Genomic DNA, 21299 nt, shown 5'->3' on the forward strand with positions numbered 1-21299 from the left:
CAGATGACCGAAAGTCAGGCTAACGTGGTATTTCCCTCCTGTGTCAGGAGGCTGCTGCTGCTCCTCTCCACCTTCTGGAGAGGTGGTCGATGACCAGTTCGGTCCTCTAAGCACATTCTAAATCTTTCCTCTGTGAAACCACCTGAAGAGAAGAAAAGATGCAGGGCTCTCGTCAGTGTTCTCAGGAATCCCCTCATGTAAAGGTTAGCATTTATTATTGATATCCTGCTGTTCTCCAGCAGGTGTTCTGGTACCTCATCGTTCCCTCATGACTCCTAAACCCAGCTCACAGGCAGTGGAAGACTCTTCAGCTTAATTCTTGTTAGCTTTTCAGGGCCTCCGCAGACCGCACGAACTGCATCCAAAGCCAGCGCTGGCACTTCACTTTCTCCCTTGTAGTTTTCACAGTTCCACAGCTTACACAAAGTACGAGGTGTTGATTTCATCTTGTCGTAGGGTGGATAATGGAGGGGAAAGACAGAATTTTTTTTCCTGAACTGAAGATTGATAATTTGAACAAATGTGTGAGTAAATGCTTCATATGTAGTGTGATGAAGTCGATTTTTCATAGTGCTTGAGAAGGAGGAATGCATGGTACGGCTGGGATTTGAGAGTCCACGTTGTATGTGTGTTGAATGTGCCTCTTGAGAGGTTACCTGTCAGCTCTCCCAGCCAGTATCTCCTCTTCAGGGTCCGCATCAGCAGGTGTGTGGACTGCTGCAAGCACAGGAAATGTTAATATCAACAATTCATTTTGACGTGTCCTAAGATTAAGATAGTGCTCTTTTATTTCCTTTAGCATCACTGACAGCTTGGCCTACAAATCTTTCCCCTCAAATTCACATCTATTATAAATCAACGATATTCCACAAACTCTCAAGGTAAAGAAAAAAAGAACTGTATCGTTTTACAGAGAGGTATTTTGTTTAATGTAAAAATATCTGTTTCTTTTGACTTGTTACCCTGCGTGATTAGTAACACTGAAATTTGACCAACTTCTTTAAAATGCAGTCATCAGAAAAATCTCTGTGTGGCAAATGTGCTGTTCCAGCATATTCTGTTTTTCTCTCTCTGTGGAAAAGAGGCAAAAGGCCATATCAGAATTTGGATAGTCATAATTGACGGTCTGTCGGCGTCAGTCAAATCGCAATGTGGAGAAGCGGATCTCCCAACTTTTCTTTGAAATCAACTGTACTGCTCTAAGTGTGCTTTATCAAAGCATTTTCTGGGGCAACAGATCTGAAAACATAAACTTTATGTAGCATTGTTCCTTGGATATTTCTCTTTAATATGTCCTTTCTTTTTGAAGATAAAATAAAAGTACATAAAAGAGTTCTGGGAATAGGCAGCTATATGTCATAAACACCCATCACTCCCCCTCGCCCACGGTCCCCATAGCCCCCGAAATTTGGAAATAATTTGATTGAAGTGATGACTGCCTTGATCTTGTTTGAATACTCCTCCTTCTTCATTGTCTTCTCTCTATGGGAGGCAACAATCCTGTCATGGAGTCATTCCTGGGAGAGAAAGAGGTATTTCAAGCAACCATATTTTCCAAACACAAAATTGAGACACATGGCCTGACAATGACATAATATTTGAAGTAGAAACTGTGCTCAAAGATCCAGAACATATGGTTGAGTTTTCTTACAAAAAGCAACTATTAAGACACTGTCTAGATTCTGATTCACAAAAGGCACACTCCTCCATTCCCTTTCATTTTCATTTGAAAGTATCACCCACACATCGGAAGACTGACCAGTTTTCCCTCAGACACGTTGCTTTGCCAGTGCGAGAAGCAGCCCGTTGACTAGAAAGGTAAACGCACAGACGTCAAGGAAGCAATGCAAACCAGACTGCCAAACATGTTATGAATATATTGCTCTTCTTAAAAATGCTAGTTGGTTTTTCATACTGGAGTATTGACTAACTGTCTGTGTTTGATGTATGGTTTACCAGCCTGATGTCGACTTATGGTTAGAGCTTAACTTGTTAGTTCTGCTTTTGCAGCCAATTCAGAATAACTACAGATGCCTTGAGATATTAAAATTGACTGCTCAAATGGACTCAGTGTGGGAGTTTCATTGGTTTTAAATTGATAACAGCTGAAAGAGTGAATGATTAAAGCGTACATGGGCGTAGGACACAGCTCTTTCACAGGAACTCTTGTGAACAAACTCCCTTCGTGTGGGAATTTTTTCCTTCTTTTTATGTCATAGTTGTTTCTAAGCAGTCTTGAGTTAGATTTTAAAATTGCACAGAAATATTCAGAAGCCTACTGAGGAAATCATTCCTGAGAAACAGAGATAAATTTTGATGACGTGGGTTTCTATTCTGTAGGGAATATTTCAAGTTAAGTAGCATTCCATAAGGTGGTAATTGTACCTATTTCCTGGGCTCTGGGGTTAAGTAAGCTGTAGAGGAAGCATCAACTGCCATAATAGAAGGGCCGGAGTGTTGAGTACATCTCCTTCTTCAACTCACAAAAACCGAAGCACCAAAGTGCCTTATCAAAGATAAGTCAAACATAGCCTCTTCTCTGCTTTCCTATTCTCCTGGAAGCGGTTATTATTGTTTTCATTCTTTTAAAAGATGATCTGAACACTTTCTTCTCACACAGGGAAAAAAACACACACACACAAAAGAAAAATAAGAAAACTTTTCTCCCTCTCCTCAAATCAACAACACTTACATAATAAAAAAAAAAAGGTTTTATGAAAATGTATTTTTGTAATTTGATAGTAGCTTAGGGAAAAAGCCCAGTAAAGAAAAGAACACAGAGAAATTTAAAGAAGTTTATATGAAAGAAATATCTGTTTATACATGTTTTCTTCAGCTTATATTTTCCAAGAGTTCAGTGTCTTTACTACTGAATACCATAACCTGACTCCACTCTATTTTTCATTGTCTGTAGTATTTTACCTTTATTATTCTGTTAAAAAATATTAGAAGCACTTTATACAGCTAAATGTTAGAGAACTTCAGTCTGTAATGAAAAGGTTGGGGTTTATTGAAGAAATAAAAAGCCAAATATTATGTACCCATTTCACATATACATTTTTAAAAGAAAAACTTAAACATTTACCCAGCTAGCATATCCCAAACATGTAGCAAATATCAAGTGTTAATTGCAATTAGTAGAATAAGAAAGTTAGGTATATTTGACAATAATGTTAGTGGATACTGATACATATGTTCAGACATGTAAGATAATCAAAATATGAAAGGTACTATAATTTTAAAGTAAAATAAATCATATATATTTGGCCAACATTTATAAGAAAATTTGTTATATATTTATTGCTCAAATTTTACCCCAAATTATAACCTGTGTACCTAGACTAAATCCTAAAATTGCCTGCCTTGATGCCTTCCTGAGATTCATACAGCCATTGAATCATGCTTTGGGTTGCGATGGGTAACTTGTGCAGATAGCCATCTAACAGGCTGTTACAAGGATTGACAATTTCGTAAGATTTAATTCCTTTCAAAATGGAAGAGCAAAGGAGAGAAATTTTCATTCACTTTCATCAGTTGTTGAGCTCCAATTTTTAAATAGTTTTCTTATCTACGCATATTAGACAGGAGGGATATTTTAGAGGAGATGTAATCCAAGTTAAACACATGTGAGGGTCATTAACTTGAATATATCACTCCTAACATATCCCTTTGAACTTGGGACTCAGACTCATAGGAGAAAAAGAAATGATGGAGGCGGAAGAGGACTGGCCTCGGTTAACCTCACAATGAAGAAATCTATCATGCACTTGAGACTGGGAAATAAGAAAGCAGATGGTCTGAAAATAATATCTTGAGGACATCTTAGTATCTTGATATTCCAGATAATCTAAATTTCAGTAAAGCCATTATTCCCCCAGACTTCCTCATCATTTACACCACCTCATACATTTTTTTCTCCCAACAGTAAAATACTGTGTTTACATTTTTTGTAACTCTACATTTCAAATGCACTGGGGCCTTGAGCATGTTACAATTTTTCCATCTTAAAAAAAGTAATTAGCATAGGAGAACATTCAATATTATGTAAAGAATTTGACAGGACCTCACTTAATGTTTTTTTAGAAACAATTAACATGTCAAAAGAGGAAGTGAGAGCCTGTTTCGGTTATAAATCTGTTTACATAATTACTGGTTGAAGAAGTCAAACATTTTAGGGAGAAAAAAAGCAAGGTTAGGCCCTCTCTTCATCAAAAGTAGAATTCCCAAGGATGTCAGATATCTCAAATTCTCTAGCATAAGTTTTTTTCTTCATGTACACACTTGTATGCATACATGGAGAAAGTATTTCAAAGGTGGCTGTGCAGTGTAGGAATATAAGCATTCCAAATGCAACCATACAGTGCCACCTACCAGGGCACTACAGTAGTAGATATGCTTGTCTCATGCCATAGTGTGTAGGACAGAATGGGAAGCAGAAGTCCTGGACAGGGAACTGTGGCCTCAGAAAGGACTGATGGGCAGGAGCTAGATAGTGAGGGGAAAAAAGGACCACAACCTTGGCCCAGGAGAAGAAAGAAAGCAGAGAATAGATAGCACATTGGAGAAAGTCGGAGAGGTGGGACATCATATCTGAGGAATTCTGGAGAAGGCAGTAGGTACTTTTGGGTAAAGCTGTAGTGGAATACGCTTCCCCGTGGTAATCCAAAGCCATCTGTTTCTATGCTGAATTATTAGAGTCTGGACACCACCAAAAGCCCAGAGGATGCTCTGTCTCCCAGGTGCAGTTCTCTAAGTCAAGAGTCTGAGAAGCTGCTGTGATACATATGTTAAGCCTCAGTTTCACATACTGAGCTGGATGGTAGACACTCAACTGATACCTGCTAGAAAGTCTGTGCTAATCCATTTGGTACGCCATTGGAGGCTGGGAGGGGTTGAGGCAGCCTCTGCTGGAGAAGGTCCCACCCTGTTGCCACCATTATCACCAGTCTAGAATCTAGACTCCAAGGCTGTCTAACAAGAAATGCAGCAATGCAGTGCATTCTTGGGAAAAAAGGGATACTCGAACACAAAACTGTACCTTGTTTTATGTATGTTTAAGTATGCAAAGAACACTTGAAATAATTAAATATATGAAAGACTGTTTTCCTCAGTGGGTCTGGGTACATGTGATATGGAGTGATAGGTGGTAGTGACAAACTCCCTGTGCTATTTGGAAGACTATATGTATCCTGTTTTACTCAGGAAAACGATGTCTTGCAGTCATTAAGCCATAAAGATCGCTGAATTTTGAAGTAGATTTGAAGTCTAGTCTTGGCTCTGCTACTTATTAGTTTTGCGAATTTGGTCAAGGTAATGAAATTTTCGGTCTCAACACTTTCCAGATAATAACCTCTTAGGATTATTGACACTGTATAAAAAATAATTAGCATAACTGCTAATAACTGTTCATTCTTATACTCTACTCCTTATTCTGCTCTTACTATTGCATAGCATATTGTAAGTGCTCCTTCTCCTAAATACAGAGTAGGTATTCTGAAAATTACAAAACAGATAAAATATGGTGAGATTTTGTGACATTGCGTTAATACAGCCAACATGTTGAGCATCCTACGTGTCTTGCACTGTGCTTGTAGCATTGCATGCAGCATCCAGTAACAAGGATAAAGAACTCTGCTTGCATTTCTTTATGCTTTGATGATTACTCATAATCCCTACTCATATATATTCTGCAGATCACTATGTTTTAAGTGGATACAAAGTTATATAAAGCAGAATTCCCCAAGAAATGAGTAAGGGAGATAAATGTACAATAAATATGGCATAACATATCAAATGTCAAATGCTTCAAGGAGCATTCAGGTTACAGTTTAGGAAGATTACAAGTAGGAAAAGTGTGGGAAAGATGAGTATTTCTTTCATTCTATAGTCTTTAAACTGAGTCTTGACTTAGAGCATTTGGATATGTGAAGAAATAGGTAAGACATTCAAGGTACACAATTGTAGGAAAGCATGGGGAATGATGAAATGTAGAGGATTTGATGAAAAGTTATTGTGGCAGGTGTTTTGCATAGTGCCAGGCTAAGGAGCTTGTACTTTATTTTATAAGCAATTTTATTATTCACTCTGTACCCATTATATATTTTTATTTATTTAATGAACATTTATTGAGAACCTACCATGTGGTAAGTGATGGGCTGGCTACTGGACCCAAAAAGATATGTAAGATGAAATCGTTTCCTTCAAAATTAGACACCATAACATTGCTTGGAAAGAAATGCTCTAATCAAAAAAAAAAAAAAATCACTTCCATACCCTGCAAACTTGACTCCATTTTAAAAGACCAATGAAAGAGGCAGAGCTGTCCCTTACCATCCCACCAAGGGATTGGTACCAGGACCCCCAGCAGATACAAAATTCAAAGATATTCAAATCTCTTATGTAAAATGACACAGTAGTCATTCCTCTGTATTTGCCGGTTCTGTAGCCCTGCAGATATGGATGGCTGATTGTACTAGAAAACTATATTATATAATTACTGCTTTTTATCTAATTTTCCTTAATTCCTATATAACCTCAATGGGCCATGCCCCAGCAGCCTGTGAATATGAATGAAGTAACACTGACATTAAGGCACAGATATCAGAAATCATGGCTCCCACCTGTGTAATCACACCTGTATAATCATAGCAGTTCAGCCTTTGTTTCCAAAGTCTCCCTGGCTATTTCTGGGAGCACCTGGAGCACCTAGAGTGTACTGCATATGAGGAGGACTGCTCTCCTAATGTTCTTCTCCTTTGATTCGTCTTTGATACCCATTGCCTACAAACTGCCCAGGGTAGGCACCTCACTGTGGCCACACAGAGCCAGCATCTTCCGATAGATGGCCCCTTCACTGCCTAGGCATGGTCCAGGAGTTTCCAAACCCATGCAACCTTCAGGTGCCATCCAGTGCTTTGATCCCTCTGGTTCCCACTGCATTTCTGGATTCATTCTGCCACCAGGAAGACTGCTTTCTCCCCGGCCACCTGCTTGTTGCACTTGATTTTTTAAGGCCTGAAGCAGCAGTGCTTAGGCTTTAAATCTCACAAAGTGAGAAAATAGCTTTTTTCCATTTGTCTTAATAACAGCAGAAGTCAGAATCTGCTCCCTGGGACTTGGCCAGGGTACATGAACCGTTTTGCCACCTCTCAGAGTTCCTACTGACCTCCACAACTCAAAATTCCTCTGAAGTCACTGTTTTCACCAACGATTATCAACCTTTGCAGTTGGACATCTGGATGGTGACCGTCATTCTGTCAGTTCAGTAGGCAGACCCAGCTGAGGTATGTGCCACTTCATCTTGAAGTGTGCCCATCCCACCACAGGAGGTCCTGTTAGCTGGAAAGGTAATATAAAGAGTATGAAACACATCCAGAAAATGTACAATATGCAAAGTGCATCTCCCAGTGAGATACCTATTTTTTGTTTAATTCTGTGAGCAGCTTTGGGACAGGACAAGGTGGTTTAGAAATGTTACTGCACAGTTGTTTTCTACAGTAAGGGCTAAAAAAGAAATACACACTGTATTTGACTGGAAGCACAAAAGAGACAAAATGTTTTCGGAAATGTGTGCATCACGGCCTGCTAATTTGGGCTCATAACCTCTTCTCTCCAATTACATTCCTGGAAATGTTTTTCAATTTCTTTGCGTAAAATAATCAGCGGACTATGGGGAACAGGCAAACCTACACAGAGCTTACACCACACCTCCACGGAGCTAGCCAACACTTCCACAGAACCACACGAGTCCCTGGCTCTTAATATGGTTTATTATAAAATCCTTTACCTGCCTCAGAGCACTTGTCATCAAAGCTGCTTTTAAGCTGAAGCTGAGGACCAAAGAATGGCTTTAACAGAATTCTGAAATAGCTTTTAACCTGAGGCTGAGAAAAGAAAGTGCTTTTAACCTAAAGTGCTTTCCTCTTAGGTACTTCAGCGTGTGCCTAGCACTCAGCATTAGTGGCTGTAAGAACACCCTTAAGACCCAAATGAAAGAGACTCCATTATAGATATTCAAACCCGTTATATTAATATGTTACAAGTAATATTTGAAATCATTAAGCAGTTTTACTCCAACTAAATTTGAATCTTTTCTTATTGAACTATGCATTCATGCAAATAAATTGAAGTCTTACCACCTGGGATTCTAACAAATCTATGTTGATGTTAGGAAAAAGTACAGTGTTCTTTCCTAGATTTTACTTAAATCCAGAGTGAGTCAAGATTTCCATGCCTTCTCCACTGTAAAAGAAACTTTCAACTTTTATCAGTCACTGAATGACATCTCCAGCCTTAGTCCATATTTACTTGGGCTTAAAAGGTAATATTATTACATAATTTAGAATTAATTCATTCAAATATCTGAATACATTTTATGTATCAGCTTTTCTCCTAGCCTGGTCTCTCAGAAATAAAATAAAAATACTGATTTAACAGGAATAAAAATACTGATTTCAAAGTAATTATAATCCCAGTGAAGTTCCTACTAAGTAAAGTAGGTAGACAACTTAATCTATAAAAGTTTTAACTTCAGAGTTATTACACTAAGTAGTGTGATTGAGCAATTGAATTCCATGGACACTTTTCTAATTTGAAAACATGAAGTGTATACAAGTAACGATAAGGTAGCAAAGTTTGACATCTTTGAATTTTATCCCCCCCTTCCTTTGCTAGACCCCTCTGTAATTCTAAAAAAATGAAGGCAGGCAAAGGAAAAGCAGGAAAATATTGTCAACCCAAAATGTAAATAGTCAATCTTTGCTAAGCAAAATGTGGCCATGTTAAATCATCCAAGATGCACTAATGCAAACTAAACTGAAATATATTTCTCTCATGCTCGAGTGATCGTGGCACAATCTTTAGATAAAAGTCGCTTTATTTTATACATTGTGTTCTCTTATTTATTTATTTATTCATTCATTCATTCATTCACTCATTCATACATGTTTTCATTTGGCATCCAGAAAGGAATGTAATAAGATGCGATAGAAATACAAATGGAAGGAATAACATTTATCTTGTTCTACTCTGAACATTCTTCTCCAGATTCCTCTACCTAGTACACGTCTATTGATGTTTAATCTTCCTGAACTATCTCTGGTAGATCGGGACCACCTACTTCACTCTGCTTTCAGTTGTTGCCTAAAAGTGGGTAGGAAAGAAAGGAAACGGGACATGAAATCTTCCAGTGGTTTCAGAATTGCTATTTATTTACAATTTCTCATTCCTTCTTGTGGAAACTCTTATGCTGGTGGGTGTTCCTTTGGTAGATCCTGCTCTTCTCGCCAGCCTCACTGTGTTGGGCTACTCCTATATTAGGTCCTTGGATTTCTCTTCTCTTTTCTTCTCCTTCTCAGACTACTGAGTGCTCGTCAAATATTCCGGGGCTGAAATATTCCAGCCCTGTGGTTTCAGATTCCATCTGTAGACTTTCCAAACTTAGTCCTTCAGCTTCAAACTCCAGACTCTCGAAACTCCAGACTTGCATATTCAGCCGTCTACTGACATCTTCTCAGATGTTTGGTAGACACCTCATACTTACCTACAGCAACCCTTTGCTCCCCAGCTCCCCCATGTTCCCAACCGCAGGAAATAACACTGCTGTTCACCCTCCATGTTAATCTGTCTCTTCTACCTTCATCAGCAAATCCTACCTTAAAAATGCATTCTAAATTCAACGATTTTTAGTTTTTTCCATCATTACCACCCTATCTCAGCACCATTATCTTTCCGTGGCCTGTCTTACCAGCCCCCTGACTGGCCTCTGCTGCTTTTCTTGACGCTCTTAAAATAGCCTCCAAATGGCAACTAGAAAGATCATTTAAAAACCTAAATCACTCTAAGTCACTTCTCTGCTCAATGATTTCCAGTTATGTGGAATAAAATCATACTTAAAATAATACCTATTGTCCTTCCTATAACCCATAGGGTCCTATCTGCTTTGACCCCCAGGCTACCTTTTCAGTTTCTTCCACAACCATACTTCCCGTTTGGCACTTCACTCCAGCCACACTGGCCTTCTTGCTGCTCCTCCAGGTTACTCCACTTACTCCCACTTGCTACTCCACTGATTAAATGTTCTGCCTATGCATTGGTATGGCTCATGCCTTCGCTTCTTTGGGTCTTTGCTCAGTGCCATTGCCTCGCAAACGTCTTCCCCGACAACACCTCTCTCTTGCTCTCCATCTCCCTGGCTTACTTTATTTTCACATAGCACCTATCACCATCTGACACTGTATTTTATATTAATGTTTTTATGTGTTTGTTTCCCCCACTGTTTCCACATACAGGCTATGTGAAGACAGAGAGCGTTCCATTAATTATTCCATCCCCAGCAGTCATTGAAAAATACTCAGGGGTGGATAGATTGAATGGATGAATACAAAAATGCAGTAATATTCACTTGATCAAACCCATTCTCTATACTGTTGTGATTCTGTGTATGCGCGCTTGTGTGTGTATTTATGTATTGCGCTGCTTTGGAAAAGCAGAGGGAGGGAGAAGTATAGGACAAAGTGTTTCCTAAGGTAGACAATGTAGAAAAATGTTATCCTCATTGTTACATTGAGGTTAATAAACTCTTCATTTAAGATATAAATTTCTTCCTGGCTGATCCACCAAAATGTCCATTGCATTATTGGACCAAAATTGATTTGAGACCTATTTTAATGAGAGTTTAGGAGCTTAAAGTGAAAGACCAAAGGGAACTTTAGAAGTATTGTTTGGGATTGAGAGGGAAATTGTGGAAGGTGGAAACCGCTGGAATCCTGAAAAGGGAAGAAAGAGAAACAATGGAAAGGACTGGAGAAGTTGTCATTCTGTCTGGGTGGCAGCTAGCCTGTCTCTGAAACCCAAGGATTTTGAGCTGTCCTTGTCAAATGATGCTACCCTTGCAGCCAACTGTCCAACTTCAGTTGGAAGCTGCAGACCACAGCCTACCCTGGTTTGGGGAGGCTCTTCTTCCTAGAGTCTAGGCCGGTCCCCTCCAGGCCAGTCTTTCCAGAGTAGACAGTATCATTTTCCACTGGAGACTTTAAAATCTGTTAGGTTAGGTGAGCTCCAAAAATATGAATAAACGTGTGAGGGGTAACTATACACAGAAGTGAATTTGTTTAAAATTACTATCTATTTAGATTCCAAACTACTTAGAATAATTCAGCTTTTTCCTGAACTTGCCTCTTACATTTGTAATAAAAACCTTGAGGCATCATAAGATAATGCAGTACCGTGTGAAGCACTTAATATTGATTAAATTCAGTACTAGTGTTTTAGCGTTAAGCATATTTTTCTGTTTCTTAATTCAAAGACATAAGACATCAGTAAACTATAATACTTAACTTAAATCACCTACTTCTCCAAAAATTCTCAGTAAAGTCGTGGGAGAATTATCATACGATGAGTATTTTAAAGGTGAAGAAAAGAAGAATGTGAAGGATAGAAGTGGAGAAAATATAAGAGTAGAAATAGGATTCCCTGATAAGCAATCTGAAAGTTTGGGTTTGGAAACCCGCTCTCAAAAGGAAAACCAAATGCCACTTATGGTTTAAAATCAAAAGATGAATTCAGTTAAATTCCTGAAATCTCCCATGTTGAGAATATTAATTTTGCTTCCAGTGTCCACTGCCTGGCTCTTAGAGCAACCTATTGGCAGACGACCTGCTAATGTATGGCATTCTGAAGGAAGAAAAGTTACAAGTGAATGCTACCTACTATGGAAGCTACAAAGGCTATTTTTTTTTCCTCACCCCAACCCATGTTTTAAACAAAACCTTAGCCAGCTGGACATTCTCTTATTGGAACTTCAAATCTTGAGCAGTTGATGAAGAGGAGACAGTACTGGTGGTGGGGGTGACAGTGGAAACAGCATTCTGGCCCAGCTCTCAGAGTTGCAACACACTTGCTCTATTTCCTCTCCCTTATTCACAGATCTCCCGAGAACCTTGGATGAAACATCTCCTAGACTGGCCCCTCAGCTCCAGTAATTTCTTTGAGGAATTTATAAATTACTTTTAGTTCCTAGTAAATTCTGTGAGTTTCCTTCTACCTCGATTTTCAACATCATTTGCATAATTTTTTCTTTGCTTAAGATAGCCACGGTGTATTTTTTTTCCTATTACAGCCCAAAACCTTAATGAATGTGCCTCATTTCCAAAGTGACTGACTGATATGCGTGTGTGTGTGTGTGTGTGTGTGTGTGTGTGTATGTGAGACTGGACAGTTCAGTTTGTTGTCATTGTTTTCTCTTCCCCTCCCTTTATTCTTCATGTATGTGCAATTTTAGGTGCTTTGTTTTTCTTCTTTAAAATTTACTGGAGTAGCTGCAGTGCCCCTCTCTCCTGAAAGCAGAATAACATCATTTTGAAAAGCACATGGAAACTGTCTCCCTGCGTAAATGATGATAATGCCGTCACATTATTTGAACATTTAACTGCCTCTATTGAGTAGTTTTACTCGTAGTTTTGATTCATTTGGAATCTAACTGACAAAGATCCCATTACTGGGTGTTCTTACCATAATTTGTCAAAAAATATATAGCAGAGATGAGGGAGAATGAAGCTAATTTGTAATCCGGGGGACTTAACCTGGTTATGCTGATGAACTAACTAAATCGGTCAAAAGTTTGAGAGCCTAAAGATTAAAAACCACCATTCCCTGGTTAAACTCCAATTCATTATGTAAACAACATGATTTGTAAGTGCAGTCATGTGGAAGGTCTATTTGTTTTTCTCACCAAAAGATGCTTTCAAAGAAAAATTACAGAAAATGGATTTTCTCCAACCAATGTGTTGCCTGCCACCCCTGGTACAAGTGCTGAAGCAGGAGAACAAAGATGTAATGATCACACCAGCCAAGGCCATCGGCATGTGCAGAGCATTCTGAAAATATTGGCACCCCTAGCAAGAGGTGCTTTCTAAATACAAAAAGTTGTTAAGAGAGGAAGAAAGGATTACCAGTGAGCCCACAGATGGGACTGTAGGTGGGGAGTCGGAAGCTCAGGGTTCTGGGACTGCTCCCTTTTGGGGAATACCATAAGGAGGGGAAAAGCAGAAATCATCCTTAATGTTGTGCCAGGATACCAGGCATGGAAGTTTAGGGGGCAAAAGCTAGATCATCGGTACTTGCCAAGTAAACAAAATACCTTCTCTCTCACTTCCTCTTTCCCTGTGTGGTAGAAGGTTTTAAGGTAGAAGGTTCTGTGGTTCAAACACGTTCCTAAAATCTAATGGTCTTCCTTGGCGTATCAAAATATGGACTGTATCATATTTACAGGTGGGTGGCTATCCTACAAGAGCCCCTAAATTGGTAATGCTGTTTTAGCTAACTCTCTATGATTTACTGCCTTTTGATAGCATGTTCTACTTTGCAAAGGCATTTCATGTATATTATCATCTCCCCCACGTCATGAAATTCATCATATAATGTTGAAAGCTAGTGTTGTAGTCAAGTTTCTCTTAGTTGTAATGGGAAGAAACTTGTCTAAACTGTAAACGTAGGAGTGGAATTTATTGGACTACTTAACGGAAAAGTCCGAGGAACAAGGATAGTTTCAGGAGTGACTGGATTCGTGGGCACAGAATGCTATCAAATCTTTATCTCCTCCATCCCTTAGCTCTGTCTTCCACTCTGTTGGCTTAATTCTCCAGCATGTTTTCCCAGAGGTGGCACCATAACTTCTGGAAGCTCAGACTCGTATCCTCATAGTTTCCCAACTCACATCTGAAGCAATCACTGTGGCCAGAGGGAGGAAATGCATGCGCCTCCCTGGAGCTGGAGCTGGAGCTGATGGAGTCAAATGGCAGCAAAATGAGAAAGTGTCATCCCCAAGGAAAACCAAAGTGTTCTTACCAGAGGGTAGAAGAATAGTTCCAGGGCCAGCAACACCAACAGACAACCAACGTACTCTTCCTAACCAGTGTCATCTGTAACAGGCGACCTCACTGAGTTATCTTCCAAAGTCTGGCCCTTTCTATTGTGATTGTGAGCCTTCTGTTGAAACCTTCTGGACAATGCTATGTCCATGTTCTAGTCAAATTTATTTGGTAGCACTGAACTGAAATTCTCTCTAATTTCTAATACACCCCATGGCAACCATGTATGGTGCCTAAGCTTCAGGAAGTAAGGAGTTGAGGTGTATCTGTTTCATTCACCTCTCTATGCAAATTAGTTTCTGTACCCACTCACTCGTTGCACATGGCCATCCCCCCAAATGGCTGCCCTTGGGCCCCACTGTCTAATTCTAGAAAGCCTGACAATTCAAATTCCTGAAGCAGATAGTTTCTCTGATACAACCTCAGCTGTAGTGTCCCAGTTCTAAAACTTTTGGAGAGAAAGTTGCACTGACCCAGCTTGGGCCACATGACTGCCTTTGATTTAATCAGGCTCACCTGGAGGGCTAGCTCCTTATGCTCCAGAGCCATACCTTCCTTATTGGGTGAGTATATCCCCTTTAAAGACAGGATAGAAGTAAGATGAAATTTTTTTGGCTTTTCTGGTAACTAATCTCTCTCTTCCAGCAGTGGAAGTTCAGTATATCCAGGCTCTTTTTTCACCAGGGCGACAGTGGCAATCAGGGAGGGACTGTTTCCTTTCCCAGTGAGGGATTGCCTGCACTTGCCTGGACCACCCAGTAAGTGGCAGTAATGCACCTCCCCCACTTCTGGCATTATAACAACGGAAAATAGCCACCTCACCCCCTCAAGAGCATTCTGGCCATCAGAAATACCCTGCAATTAAAAGCCTCCCCGATCCACCCCAGCTCAGAATCTTTCTCCAAGTCCCATCATTCTCTATAATTAATGAATTCCCACCACTAAACTTCATTGAAACAGAGTCTATTTGCTGTCTCTACTTTCTCACCTTCTCTTCAAATCTTGACCAAAGTATCTGCTTCTTAGTTTTATTTTACTAAAGCCATTTTTTTTTATGATCACCAATAGCCTCTGGATTGACAAAATCCCATGAGAACTTTTCACCTTGAAATCCCATCACCGTTCTGCTGTTGCTGAAATGCTTATCCTAACTTCTAAATATCAGTCTCTCTACTCTTCTCGAAACCCTCGGGTTTCTTCATCTTAGTCTCCTTCACCCAAGCAAGAAGCTTGAACGTCCTCTTTGCCTTGTGGATTAGCTCACCTCCTGCACCCTGTGTACAGATCCCACTGAATCACCCCATCTCTCATCTCTCCATTGTCTTAGTTCAGCTCCTTATCTTTTTTTCCTTTCTTTCTTTCTTTTGTAAGAGCCTTATGTTTTGTAAGTAGTGACAAATGACTCAAAAACCTTATGCCTCAGTTTCCTTTCCTGTAAAATCAGGATGATAATAGTGTCTACCACCAAAGGGTTAAGGATTGCTATAAAGATTAAATAAGAATATATAAGGTACTATGAACCTTGCCTGACTTAATGTAATAAATCTTCAATGTTATTATTAAGCACCTTTGCAGCAGCACTAATCACATCATATTATAACTTTGTGAGAGCTGTTCGCCCCCCTAGACTATAGGGGATCGTGTTTCATGCATCATTGCATTTTTGGGCTGAAGCACAGTGTCTGGCTTATAGTGGCCATGTAATAGTTATGAATGAGTGAATCAATCTTCACCTTCTTTACAATGTCCAGCATATGGTAGGTGCTCATGAAATATTCACTGAATTGAATTAGATAGAATTGAATTGATCTGGAGAGAATACAGATTAAGAAGTGCCATAATATAACATAAAACATAATGAGTTTAAATTTTAAGGTGAGAGAAATTTCCTTTGAGATTCCTCCTTAGGGTTGACTCTAAATGGATGCATAATTCCACATTCTTGGCAAATTTAGAAATGTTTTCTCTGTTTGCTCCCACATTTTGGTTTTCATGTCCTGTCAACTCTCTTTATTTCCATTCTCATAGCATAGCTAAGATCACCAAATACTCATACACCTATGGCCCTCTTTATCAGCAAGCTATTGCTGCCTAACAAACAGACACAGGCTCTCAGTGGCAAACAGCAAAAAGCATTCATGTTTCATGTCTCTGTGGGTCAGGTAATCTAGGACAGGCTTGAATGGGCAGCTCTGCTTCAAGCTGACAGGACTTGTATCCATGGCAAGTCATATGTGCACACCTAATAGCAGCAAAATGAGGGAAATAAGTGTTGCCCACTCTTGTGAGTTTTACCACAAAGTCACATCGCAAAGGTGGTGAATGTATAAATCTAATTCAGAGATGAGAAGAATTCTCAACAAAGATTAAATTTACCATAAGCCTATCTTGATTTTGGTCTTCATAACACCTTCCTGGGCAATCACATTAGCTTCTTGACAAGTCTCCTTGTGTCCAGTCTTCCTCACAATCTGTGCCCCTTATCTGGTTATGAGCCATTTGGTTACAGGTGATAGAATACCCGCTTAAAAATTATTTGTATTATCTCGTATAGTAAGAATCTAGAGAATGTATTTTAGGATTGGTTTAGAAGTTCAGCAATACCTTTGAGATCTCAGGGTTTTTGTAGCTTCTCTTTTATCATGTTTAGCTTCTGTTTGCATGCTTTTCACCTCATGGTGACAAGATTGCAATGGTAGGTCCAGGTATCACATGATTGCACAGTGATGTTCAAAGCAGGAAGGAAAAAAGATTGAATGTCTTCATACACCCCTCTGCTTTTATTAGAGAAAAAAGTTTTCTCTCGTAGCTTCCAAAGTCACTTCCTATTACACTTTCCCAAACAGAACTGTCTATTCTAAACTGTCTATCTAAAGCTGCAAGGGGGCAGAAATCAATGGAGAACATTTTCAGGTTCTGTCTTATGAGTGGACTCTAAAAACAAGAAAGAAGTTGGGAGGGGAATAGCGTTTGTTTAAGAAATCAATGTAATTTGCATATTCTCAAATAATTTAATCTACTTCACTTAATATTTAAGACCATTCATAACACAGTCTTTATCTCCTTTTAAAGCTTAATAAATCAGGATTTCTCTAAATAAGAAAGAATTAGTGTTTCCCTCAGCACACCACATTCTTCTTACTATTCTTCTCATCACTGATGTGTTTGTCTGCCTCTCCTTCATCTTCCCCAGATGCCTTTTTGTCCCCTCTCTGATCACTCCAGTTTGTCTTACTTATCCTTGAAGACTCAGTTCTTCTCTGGGGAGTCTTCCATGGGCACCCACAGCTGTTCAGATCCCCCATCACATGCTCCCAGTGCATCGCTCCTTCCCCAGGAATGATAATTTTCACAATGACATGTTCTTATCTGTTTACTTATACGATGCTCCACTAGACAAGAAACTTTGAGTCTTGGTTATTGTGTTACTAGTGACTTTCCTAGCTCCTGACACAGAGCATGTACTTAGGATTTTTTTTTTAAATAACACAATGAATGAAAGAGTAAATATCCTAGAATGCCTTCATCTGCATCATCTTCTGGTATCTACCTATCAAGAGAGAAAAAAAAGAAATCTCTCTCCAGATAGGAATCTATTTTTCTTGAATAATCTCCATCTCATAAACTTCCCCTGACCCTACCCGCCCAACACGTCATCCCCACTAAACGACACAAAAATACCTGTAGTACAGAACGTCTTTCTTAGCATTGAGTCCCTTTTATGATACTTGCTATATTCTATTTTTTGTTTGTTTGAGTATTTCTGTTAGCCCTACTATTATAAACTTCTTGGTATCTCTTTCACAAACTAATATGCCTACCTCCTTGCTATAAGTATAGAAGATACTCAATAAATGTTTGTAAAATTTAAATTATGATTTCTTTTAAAGGATTTTATTCTTTGTAACCTTTCTTCCTGCCTATAATCTCTAGCCAATTTAAAGTGTCCAATCTGAAGTTCTGGATTATTTTCCTTAAATAGTATTTTATGTCACTCTTTCTTACAGTGATGATTCACTGTTTTTAAACAAATCTTTGTTACTTGACCAAGTATTCAAAGCAAATATCCGTAACTATTTCCCACTTCTCTACACAATGTTGATGGGTTTTGAGCTTATCTTCTTTCTGTCTCTTGGATGAAAATGCATGTTTCCATATTGAAGGACATTATTATTAGTGCTTTGCCTTAATTGCTTCCTTCCCTGCTGAGTTGTACTCAATTCAAGCCATCACCTTTTCTAAGAAATAGATGAAGACCATGACTTTGTTGAAGCCTCACTACAGTCCATGTTGACTACCCCTTTGTGGTAACATATCATTTAGCAATCTGTTATGCTATTTTTCTTTCCACTCCTGCTACAAATATATTTTAAATTTATTTAAGACCTCTACTAATGATATCTTGCAGTCAATAATTTAATAAATATTAATTGAACTTCTCGTATATGCTAACATTGTTGAGTTACTGTGGATCCAGTAATAAAGGAAATAGGAATAATCCTTACTCTCCCAGGTTTTGCATTCTATGCAAGGGAAGCAACTAACTTGTAAATTTATCAATCTAATATGTCGAGTGGAGAAAAGTGCTCACAGAAGAGTAAGGCAGAGGCAGCATGGAGAGTTCCTATTGGCAGTGCTTGGCAGTTTTGTTTTTTTTTTTAAAGGTGAGTGGGAAAGGAGACATTTGATCAGAGAGCTAGGGCAATAGCATTCCATGACGAGGAAATAACAAGTGCAAAGTCCCTGAGGCAGAAGTGTGTTTGGGCTGGACAAAAATCAGCAATGTCTACAGAGTGGCGGCAGGCAAGTGATGAGCTTGTCTCAGAGAGGGCAGAGAGAGCAGAGAGGAAGCAAATGAAATCAGGAAATCAGGAAGGTCAGGTCATACTGCCTTGGAAATAGTGATAGGGAATTGGAGTTCATTCTTTGCAAGATGGGAAGCCCTTGAATCTTCGAAATATTTGTTTCATTATCAGTAATCGACATCTCTGCTAGTTTTTTTCTCATAGATATATTTTTATTGAAATATAGTCAGTTTACAAAGTTGTGTAAAAAGGTTCTGGAAATGGATGCTGGTGATGTTTACACAATAATGCCACTGAACTGTACACATAAAAGTGGTTTAAATGGTAAACGTTTATGTTATGTATATTTTATTTTACCACAAGTTAAAAGAATATTTGCATGAATCTCATGGGCCCAAATCTGTTCTGGGCACTGGTGACCATCACATGTAGACAATGCAGCGCTCAGAAACTGCTCTGAGAAAGTACGTTCCATATATCATAAATGTAAATACATGAAGCCCAGTAACATAAATCATGCTCCGAATGAGAGGGCTAGGCTAGAATTTCGCAGAGCGTGTTCTCAGCAGCATTAGTCTGGAGATACGCCCTTTGAAATGAAAGCGTCTTGCTCAGGTAAGCTTGGGAAGTAGAGCATCCTCCAGTCCCGCCCGGAGATCCCCAGTGCCCGTCGGCATGACGCAGGCGCTGAAAAGAAATACATGTGAGAGAAATCTGTTTCACTTTGTTTAATCCAGTGTTGCTAAATCATTTTGATCACAGGCTCTTTCCCCCAGATTGCCCATTAACATCCCAAGGAACCGGTATTCTGAAGAACCTAGGTTATAAGAGACATAAAGCTGAGCTAGGAAGGATAGAGTTGGTGAAGGAGGTGCCATCTGAGCTGAGCCCTAAAGGAAAGAGGATACTTAGAGGAGAGATGAGGAAGGGCATTCACGGCAGGACAAATGAGAAGAAATTCACTTCAGAGCAAGCCTCCTCGAACTTGGTCCTTCAGGGGTCATTGAGCCACGGAATGAATCTTCTAAACATACTGACAATTTCATAATTTTGATGACCGTTGATAAATTTCTTCTCAAACACTCAAGACACGAACTCACTAAGATTAATTATTTTGTAGAAGTTTCCTCAATTCCCTGTCATTACTTTATAGACAACAAAGTTAAGCCCAGAGAGACTATAACTTTTCTTTGTCATCCCTGTCTAATCGATGGCAGGGGGTTCATTTTCATTCTCTGGGCCTGGAGTCCTGTTCCCTAAAAGAGGGAGTTATGGTCTTGTATGTCTGCGGTAGACACCTTGGAATTAAAGCAAAAAATCGATTCCTATGCAAGATGCAAATTTCATCATGCAGTGGATATGGAAACAGAATCAAATTAAAGAACAACGCAAGCTTGGATTTTAATGAAGCTCATCTTTGTTTCTTTTGCAGATCAAATTTTTGGCTCTCATCTGCACACAGTGTGTGAACGTGAAAATTCCACAGTTCCACGGTTTGTAAAGCAATGCATTGAAGCTGTCGAAAAAAGAGGTGGGTAACTGAATATGCAGTCATTTCCCCCAATACGGCACCCTCCACACAACCAGTGCTCAGGTTAACAGCACCACTTGATTTGTCTGGGAAGCCATGCAATTAAAACTTGACTTCCGTTAATCAGTTAAGAGGATCAAATTTCTTAGTAACTTCAGTTTGTTTTCACAGTAGGGACATCAATAATTCCCACTAATGTTCTTTTTTTTAATATTTTTTTCTGTCTGACATGTTGTTGATTCAATTGCAAACTTCTTGTGTTCTCGCCAGTGATAAAACATTCATAAAATATCAGCTCTCACAGTGTTAGAACCCTCCTAACATTCATGCTGGGAGACATTGTGCCAGAACAAATTTTGGTAAGCCCCCAACATTACCCAAGTGAAGCAAATAGCATTGCTACTTGCAAACAGTGATATTCCATCTTCCACATGTATCTGTTCAGTACAGAATACGACTAACTGGTTTTCCTGGAACAATAAACAGACACACCTCCAGTGTCAAGATGAACTCTGATTCCTATGTTTCATTTTGTTTTCCATCTGAAATTATTTCATCTTGCTGAGGGAACAAAACAAAACCCAACTGACTCATGATTTCTATGCTCGTCTATCTGTGGGGTGTTTTTCCTTCAGATGATGACTTCATTCATTCAAGGTCATTTTCCCTGGAAGATACATACGGTAGATGCAGAATCTCAAAAACTGTATTGTGTAAAAATGTGAAGCTTCATCACCATCTGTTACAAGTTTACAGCATATTCCCAGGATCTAGGGGGATATATATCATGTAAAAGATAGAGGTGTTTTCAGAAAGAGAATTGGTGAATCTATTCCCATTTTCAGCTCCCAGTCTCTTAAAACAATAGAGTCAAGGGAAAAAAATCTTTACCAAGTTATCTGCTAGGGAAAAGCCATTTTAATTCTCTCTGTGTTACCTGGCTTTATTATAGAAACATAATAAAAATGGTCTGCAATTTCCAACTCCTGGAAATTCATACTTTAATTATACTGTAAGGACAGCCTTGGGATCCCATTATTCCCATATCAGTAGGGAGTGAGAGAATAACAAAAAGGGGACAAGTGGGTAGGGAAA

General features: G+C 39.1%; 1 protein-coding gene across 3 annotated transcripts in view; it reads left to right on the plus strand.

Annotated features, from left to right (window-relative positions):
• The window catches only part of ARHGAP15 (Rho GTPase activating protein 15), a 584181-nt gene that overhangs the window by 355826 nt on the left and 207056 nt on the right, over positions 1 to 21299 (plus strand). For all 3 annotated transcript variants that reach the window (XM_072960912.1, XM_072960913.1, XM_072960914.1), the window contains exon 10: positions 20106 to 20204. In XM_072960912.1, the coding sequence (XP_072817013.1) occupies positions 20106 to 20204 (99 nt within the window). The remainder of the gene's footprint in view (positions 1 to 20105; positions 20205 to 21299) is intronic.

This window comes from Vicugna pacos, chromosome 5 (genome assembly GCF_048564905.1).
Source record: "Vicugna pacos chromosome 5, VicPac4, whole genome shotgun sequence".
Classification (NCBI taxonomy): Eukaryota; Metazoa; Chordata; class Mammalia; order Artiodactyla; family Camelidae; genus Vicugna; species Vicugna pacos.